Raw genomic sequence first — 8,140 nt, forward strand, 5'->3', positions numbered from 1 at the left:
AGCACCTTCCCTGAATCCCTGTCAAGCTTGAAAGCGACTTGCTTGATACTACTCCCTCCATTTCAAAATATAGTTCACCCGCGCTTCCTGAGGTTTAACTTTGATCAACTGCGGCGGAAAAAAAATAATATATAATTGAAAACTTCTTTCGAATACAAATTCGCTGATATAATTTTTGCTCCCGCCATAATCGGTCTTGGTAGTTAAATTTACGGTCAAAGTTAAAACACGGGGTTTTCCGCAAAAAAAAAAATTAAAACACGGGGATAAAGGAAACACTACATTGTGAAATGGAGGGAGTAGATGATAGCCATGCTTAGAGAAGCTTCCCGTAGGAGAACAAAAAACCTTATCTTATTTGTATTCCCCGATGCATTCATTCATGGTACACTCACTCCCTTGACTGAACATCCAAAGCAGAGCTTTTTTCCCAGAGCTGAAGCGAGCCTGAACCCAACAGAGACATGGAGAGCGATGAACGCGGGGGCGCGCACGTCCTGCTGGTGCCGCTGCCGGCGCAGGGCCACATGAACCCGATGCTCCAGCTCGGCCGCCGCCTCGCGTACCACGGCCTGCGCCCCACGCTCGCCGCCACGCGCTACGTGCTCTCCATGGGCCCGCCCCCCGGCGACCCCTTCCGCGTCGCCGCCTTCTCCGACGGCTTCGACGATGGCGGCATGGCCTCCTGCCCGGACCCCGTCGAGTACTGCCGCAGGGCCGAGGCCGTGGGGTCAGAGACGCTGGCGCAGGTCATCGCAGAGGAGATGCGCGCCGGGAGGACGCCGTCCGTGATGGTCTACGACCCTAACATGGCGTGGGCGCCGCGTGTGGCCAAGGCCGCGGGCGTGCCGACCGGCGCGTTCATGTCGCAGTCGTGCGCCGTGGACCTTTGTTAGGTTTAATCTTGTCATGTTCATGTATCTGCATAGTTTGCTTTCGTTATGCATGTAGCATGGTCTAGGAGTAGCTAGCCGCAGAAGCTTGGGTTGAGTGCGCGAAGAAGTCGAGATGTTGGGCTGCTGTGCGATGCGGCGAGTACGACGAGATGCCTGTGGTGCTGTGCGATGCGGCACGGTCGCGTGAGCCGACCAGGCACGTTGGAGCCAGACCGGCTGAATGGGTTAGCTGGATTGGAGCCAAGAGATTCGGTGTGCTAGTTAGTTCGTTGGTGTGCATGCATGGGTCGTGTGGCTGCTGAGTCAATGTTGCACACGCATGCAGTGGGTAGTTAGTGCATGGAGATAATTAGTTGAGTTAGTGGACGGCCAACCGAATTATCCTCTGTGTGGAGCGATTCCAGGAGGTGGACGTGCGTGGTGGGCTGCCTAAGTCCTTGTATATATGTACTTGCTTTGATTAATGAAAAGTAGGGCCGAGAGGGCTGAGCAGAGAAACAATGTAGCACATTTGTGTCACCAAGGAGGAAAGCTCTCGGCAAAGCTGGTGCTGGCTTCTTCCTTGGCGTGTGTGTGTGTGTGTGTTCTTGTGTGAGACTAAAGAGAGATAGAGAGTTGTGCGAGGCAACTCGAGGTAGAAGAAGAAGTGCGGCGCTGCGAGAGGGCGGCGCCAACAACCTTATCTACGGCGAGGCGTGGGCGGGGCGCGCGCCGCTGCCCATGGCGGACGGGAGCGGGGCGCGGTGAGCGTGGACCTCGGGCCTGAGGACCTGTCGCCGTTCGTGGTGTCGCCGGAGCTGTACCCCAAGTACCTGGACGTGTCGATCCGGCAGTTCGAGGGCCTCGAGGACGCCGGCGACGTGCTCGTCAACTCCTTCCGCGACCTCGAGCCGCAGGAAGCGGAGTACATGGAGTCCAGATGGCGCGCCAAGACGGTCGGCCCGACGCTGCCGTCCTTCTTCCTCGACGACGGCCGCCTGCCGTCGAACAAGGCCTACGGCGTCAACTTCTTCAGCAGCGACGCGCCGTGCATGGCATGGCTGGAACGGCAGCCTACTATCTCGGTAGTCCTCGCGTCCTATGGGACGGTCTACAGCCTCGACGCCGGCGAGCTTGACGAGCTTGGAAATGGGCTCTGCGACTCCGGCAAGCCATTTCTCTGGGTCGTGAGATCCAGCGAGGTAGAAAAAATATCTGAAGAACTCAATGACAGATGCAAGGAAAATGGATTACTTGTGCCATGGTGTCCCCAGCTTGAGGTCTTGGCGCATAAGTCCATAGGTACGAAAAATAGGGAGTTTATTTTTATGAATATAAATATCAATTTTTCAGGTATTAATTTACCTTTCAACTTCAGGTTGTTTCTTGACCCACTGCGGATGGAACTCGACGACGGAAGCAATTGTTGCCGGCGTGCCAATGATGGCAATGCCACGGTCGGCTGACCAGCCAACCACGGCAAAGTACATGGAGAGTGCATGGGGGATCGGCGTGCGGATGCGGGCAAACGAGAAAAGCTTGGTGAGGAGGGAGGAGGTGGAGAGGTGCATCCGCAAGGTGATGGGTGAGGGGAAGGATGAGTACCGCAAAAATGCGACAAAGTGGATGAAGATGGCAAAGGAGGCAATGCATGAAGGAGGCACTTCGGATAAATATATTGCTGAATTTGCAGCCAAGTATTTATCGAGATAAATTTAGGCCTGATTATCCACAACCACTCGATAGTCATATTGTGATTCATCGTAAATTCTGTATAGAGGATTATTCTTCCTCTTCACTTTATACTTCAATGTCAAGGCATTCATCAAGAGGTTTAGAATGACACTTTAATTTTCTTGTGTTAGTAGCCACTGCACAAATCCAATTTTATATCGAGTTACCGATGAATTGACTATACTCATGAGGAGTTAGATATATTTGGGTTTATGCACCTAGGTGTAAGCTTTAGAGAACAAACGATGTAATGATGCTTTAACAAACGATGTGATGATGCTTTAACTTGGAGAAATTTGACAAAATTTCCTCTGTTTATCCCATATTTGTGCTTGGGTGACGGTAACTACCAAAATTTAGAAAATCTGCCTCAAGGTTTCTGATTTAAAAAGTCTATTTCAGACTTTACATCATTTGACACCAGAGCCTCTCCTAACAAAATGGTCCCACATATTAGGCGCATGCGACAGCTGAGCCTGAAGCTCATAGGCTACACATCAGAAATAGTAGGAAATAATTATAGGAGTTTGGTTAAGATTTTCTATACATCCCAGTCACTTGAATTAGAAAAATATGTTTTTTTATTTTCCGGATCTTCTAGACTATATTTAGTTTACGGTATTAGAGTTTGCAATCTTATAAGAAAATTAAGTTCTGAAATTAAAAGTAACTCGTGTTTCAGGTATTGTTTAGTAAATTTTATTTAACATCTATTCATATCATTTATCCTTGTTAAATATGAACAATTACAATAAAAATATGATAAACATATTCCAGTACTTGAATTCTACTTCTTCATACTCTGTAAAATACAAATGTAATTTATGTTATTCAGTTGTATGCTTCTACTTTACTCTAAATGAAAACTACAGTTCAAGATTTTCCAGACCATGGCAGAATACAACTTGAAGGATTTAAAAGATGACAAGAAACAATTGTTAAACATTGAGTTTATAGGCCAACTTTGTCTTTTTACAACCTAATTTGAAGGTAAGTTGAGCAGAAATAATAATTTAAGGTCTCCAAGATCATTTCCTGTAGTTAATTTCGAATAGGTCATATATGGAATAATTTGTCACAGGAGAATAAACCATTCATAAAACAATTGAATGGCCTGAAAGTTGTGTTAAAATTCGCTCATATTACACATTTTTTAGACAAATGTGTTGTTCAACTTGCGGTAACTGACTTGCTGTGCTCTTGCAGCGGAATCATCGAACTAAAAAAGTTATTTTCGAAAAGGGGATTACACCGGCTTCTGCATCATTGTAATGCACAATACCATCTTTGAAAAAGTGAAAGAGAATAAAAGAAAAACTGCAGCTGATCGAGAAGAAAAAGATTACATGACTCAGTCACAGAACCTATCATTGACGAATGAACGTACAAATGTGACTTGATAGATTACATTACTCTGTTTCTGTCATAACCATCTTGCTTGTTTTTGTATAATCTAAAACTGAGCCGCTGTTGTTGCGGGATTGGAGGGCCGGTGGTGAGCTACATTTTTAACCAGCAAAGGCACTGGTCAACACCCCATTAAGTTGCTGGCCACTCGCTGATAATATCCATAGTTTTAAATAGTGCAGCCGGGTGCTATTAAATGGTTGTCTTCACAAATAGCCCGCTATAACCCGTTTTAGCTCGCTATAGCTTCGTTATAACCTGATTTAAAGGCCCGCCGTTATTTTTCATAACCCGTTATTTAAAACATTGAGAATATCACACGCAGTGTCTTTGTCTGATTGACGGGTGTCCTCGGAAGATGGATGTGCACGCGTACGGTGGAGAATGCAGCCGCGCCACCTTCCTCGTTGCTTCCACTCGCCCAAGTTCAGCCACCGGACCTTGCGCGCCGCTCAGCTTCCACCCTTTCCGTGCCTATATAATCCACTCCACCGAAGCACCGGAACACCTGAGGAATCCCCAGACCAAGCAGAAGCATGCAGCGCACGGGCCATGGAGGCGGCGGCGACGGCGAGGGCGCGAGCGTCCTCCTGCCGTTCCCGGGGGCGCAGGGCCACACGAACCCGCTGCTGGAGCTGGGCCGCCGCCTGGCGCGCCACGGCCTCCGCCCCACGCTCGTCACCACCCGCCACGTGCTCTCCTCCAGCCCGCCGCCCGGCGCACCCTTCCGCGTGGCCGCCATCTCGGACGGCTTCGACGCCGGCAGCGCGGCCTCGGACTACACGGAGTACTTCTCCCGGCTGGAGGCCGTGGGGTCCGACACGCTGCGGGAGCTCCTTCTGTCGGAGGCGCGCGCCGGGCGGCCCGTGCGCGTGCTGGTGCACGACTCCCACCTGCCGTGGGCGGGGCGGGTGGCGCGCGCGGCCGGCGTTCCCGCCGCGGCGTTCTTCTCGCAGCCGTGCTCGGTGAACGTCGTCTACGGGGAGCTCGCTGCGGGGAGGCTGGCCCTTCCAGTGACGGACGGGCGTGAGCTGCTGGCGCGCGGAGCGCTGGGCGTGGTGCTGGGTCAGGAGGACGTGCCGCCGTTCGCCGCGGCGCCGGAGTCACAGCCGTTGTTCCTTAAGACGGCTATTGGGCAGTTCGACGGGCTGGAGGACGCTGACGACGTGCTCGTCAACTCATTCAACGCCATCGAGCCAAAGGTGAGTCTTGTTCGTGTGCCTCTATGGGTTTGCAAACATGGAAATTCTTTCTACATCTTTGTTTGCAACATCTTTATAAATTTTGACAATACTAATAACGAGACTAGAATCTTTAAAAGGGAAGTTAATTAGAGTAGGGTTTTACAGAAAAATTAGTGCTTGACATTTTGACGTGTGAGCAGGAGGGAGCGTTCATGGAGTTAACATGGAGAGCGATTACCGTAGGCCCCACCTTGCCATCGTTTTACCTTGACGACGATCGTCTGCCCTCCAACAAGTCTTATGGTTTCAACCTATTTGGCAGCGATGCACCGTGCATGGATTGGCTAGAAAAACAGAGCATCTCCTCTGTTGTGCTCGTATCCTACGGGACTTTCTCCAACTACGACGCAACCCAGCTAGACGAGCTTGGCAATGGGTTGTGTAATTGTGGCAAATCTTTTCTATGGGTTGTTAGGTCCAACGAGGCACACAAGCTATCGGAGGAACTAAGGAAGTCATGTGAGAAGAATGGATTGATTGTTTCTTGGTGCCCCCAACTTGAGGTTCTAGCACACAAGGCCATTGGTATGATATCACAAAACCATATTTGTTTTTGCCTCATTTGAAAATGAATTAGAAGATTTGGTAAAACAAGAAACTGGTAATAACATTTCCTTTTTTATTTCGTAAACATGTATGTAGGATGTTTTGTTACTCACTGTGGCTGGAACTCGACGCTGGAGGCGGTTGTTTGTGGTATACCTCTTGTGGGAATTCCGCATTGGGCGGACCAACCCACCATCGCAAAGTATGTGGAGAGCGCATGGGGTATGGGTGTGCGAGTGCAGAAGAGTGAAAGTGGATCACTAAGGAGTGCGGAGGTCGAGAGGTGTATTAGAGATGTCATGGATGGGGAGAGGAAGGACGACTACAAAAGAAATGCTATGAAGTGGATGCAAAAGGCCAAGGAGGCAATGCAAGAAGGGGGAAGCTCGGACAAGCATATTGCTGAATTCGCTGCCAAGTATTTTCAACAATGTAATCTCTATTTCAAAATAAGCAAGTAGGCAATGATTCCAAGCATATATGTTTAGAGGAGACAATTTTTCCATATGTAATTACAATGCTAAATTCTCACCATTTGGAACGATGCTGAAATTTCGTAAATTAACAGCCCATAATGCTTTACACATTATGTGTTTTTTCAGTAAATTTATATCTGGGCTGTAGCTATTACTAACAACTAACTCTATACTATGTATATGGTTTCTCCTCAGTGTTCCACATGGAATATGATGCATGATAATTCGCGGAAGATGAGTTCATAAGCCTGAAGTCTATCATATACGAACGTGCATTTACGGGGCATCACGCAATGCACGGTGATGTGGTACATATTTTTTTTTTTTTGAAACTAGGGGGGGGGGGCTCCCCACCTAAATACATGTCAAGAAAAAAGTTTTTACATGAGAGTTTTTAGCCTAGGTAGGAGGATAGGTAATCACGCCACAACCCGGCATGATCCGTAAGAGGTGCCTTTATTGAGGTGATAAGACCAAAGGGTTAGATCTGCAATAACGTTAGAGATCACATCATTATGGGATACATCAATGCTTCTAAACACCTTAGAGTTTATAACATCCCAACTTTTCCTGAGTAGCTATGACAGTCGAGTAGTGTTGGGGGCGGTCCAAAGGGATAAGGTCAGCGAGTAGGTTGGTTGGAAACCAAGAGCATCCCATACAACACATGAGGATGTGCATCCTAAAAAAATGAGCACAGTCTTCCACTGCAACAGAGCATCGAGCACAGGTCGAAGAATCAAGGAGTGTCTTGCGGTGTAGTTTAGCTCGTGTATTTAGCCGGTCAAGGTGGAACAACCAGCCAAACACACAAACACGGTTGGGCACCCGTATGACCAAATGGAGTCCATATGACCATACATTCGTTGGCATGGGCGGAGACAGGCCCCAGGCAGCCCAGGCAGCTGCCTGGGGCGTGAGGCCCATCTCGCTCGTACACTATAGCAAATATACTGTAGAACAACGAAGGCTCCCTGGGGCGTGAGGCCCATCTCGTTCGTTGCCTGCCTCATCTGCCTGCGGCCTGCCTGTGCGTCTACTTCGAGTCTGGACGAACATGAACCAGCCAGCCACCCGCAGCCCGTTCCCCTGACTTGGACGAACCCTAGGCGCCGCCCGCCGCCTACCCTGCCGGCCAGCTCCGTCCCCTTCGACCCCCTTCTGCGGCATCAGGTTGCGCCGCTGCGGTGCTGCGGGCTGCTGCCCTGTCCGACGAGGCGGCGACCTCGGCAAGGCGGCAGGCTACCCGGCGTCCGGCGAGCCGCAACACATAGCAGACAGCAGAGCAAGAGGCCAAGAGCAAAGCTATCCCTTCCTTGCTTCCTAGTTTTCTTCGAGTTCGATGTACAGCTTGTTGGGGAACATAGTAATTTCAAAAAAATTCATACGCACACGCAAGATTATGGTGATGCATAGCAACGAGAGGGGGAGAGTGTGATCTACGTACCCTTGTAGAACCGTTTCCCACGCGCATCGTCACCTCGTCCTTAGCCAATCTTCGCTTAATTCGTAGTCCCTGTTTCGAGTTGCAAATATTAGCAACAGAACCAGTATCAAATACCCAGGTGCTACTGCGAGCATTAGTAAGGTACACATCAATAACATGTATATCACATATATCTTTGTTCACCTTGCCATCCTTCTTATCCGCCAAATACTTGGGGCAGTTCCGCTTCCAGTGACCAGTCTGCTTGCAGTAGAAGCACTCAGTTTCAGGCTTAGGTCCAGACTTGGGTTTCTTCTCTTGAGCAGCAACTTGCTTGCTGTTCTTCTTGAAATTCCCCTTCTTCTTCCCTTTGCCCTTTTTCTTGAAACTAGTGGTCTTGTTGACCATCAACACTTGATGCTCCTTTTTTAT

The 8,140-nt window shown here is 49.2% G+C and overlaps 1 protein-coding gene and 1 pseudogene across 1 annotated transcript; both read left to right on the forward strand.

The window, feature by feature from the left end:
* Positions 1-536: 536 nt before the first annotated feature.
* LOC123184443 (UDP-glucosyltransferase UGT13248-like) lies at positions 537-2,739 on the forward strand (annotated as a pseudogene).
* Positions 2,740-4,532: 1,793 nt separating this feature from the next.
* Positions 4,533-6,392, forward strand: LOC123184446 (UDP-glucosyltransferase UGT13248). The gene is made up of 3 exons (XM_044596558.1): positions 4,533-5,218; positions 5,401-5,785; positions 5,903-6,392. Exons 1-3 carry the CDS (start codon positions 4,553-4,555, stop codon positions 6,265-6,267), a joined length of 1,416 nt encoding a protein of 471 aa, XP_044452493.1. The 5' UTR covers positions 4,533-4,552; the 3' UTR covers positions 6,268-6,392.
* The last annotated feature ends 1,748 nt before the right edge of the window (positions 6,393-8,140 follow it).

This window comes from Triticum aestivum, chromosome 2A (genome assembly GCF_018294505.1).
Source record: "Triticum aestivum cultivar Chinese Spring chromosome 2A, IWGSC CS RefSeq v2.1, whole genome shotgun sequence".
Classification (NCBI taxonomy): domain Eukaryota; kingdom Viridiplantae; phylum Streptophyta; class Magnoliopsida; order Poales; family Poaceae; genus Triticum; species Triticum aestivum.

Bases quoted from the DNA above. Each gene is read 5' to 3' on its own strand.
- LOC123184446 (XM_044596558.1), top strand. From the start codon at position 4,553: ATGCAGCGCACGGGCCATGGAGGCGGCGGCGACGGCGAGGGCGCGAGC. The intron at 5,219-5,400 runs GTGAGTCTTGTT...ACGTGTGAGCAG, and splicing joins TCAACGCCATCGAGCCAAAG to GAGGGAGCGTTCATGGAGTT. The intron at 5,786-5,902 runs GTATGATATCAC...ACATGTATGTAG, and splicing joins TCTAGCACACAAGGCCATTG to GATGTTTTGTTACTCACTGT.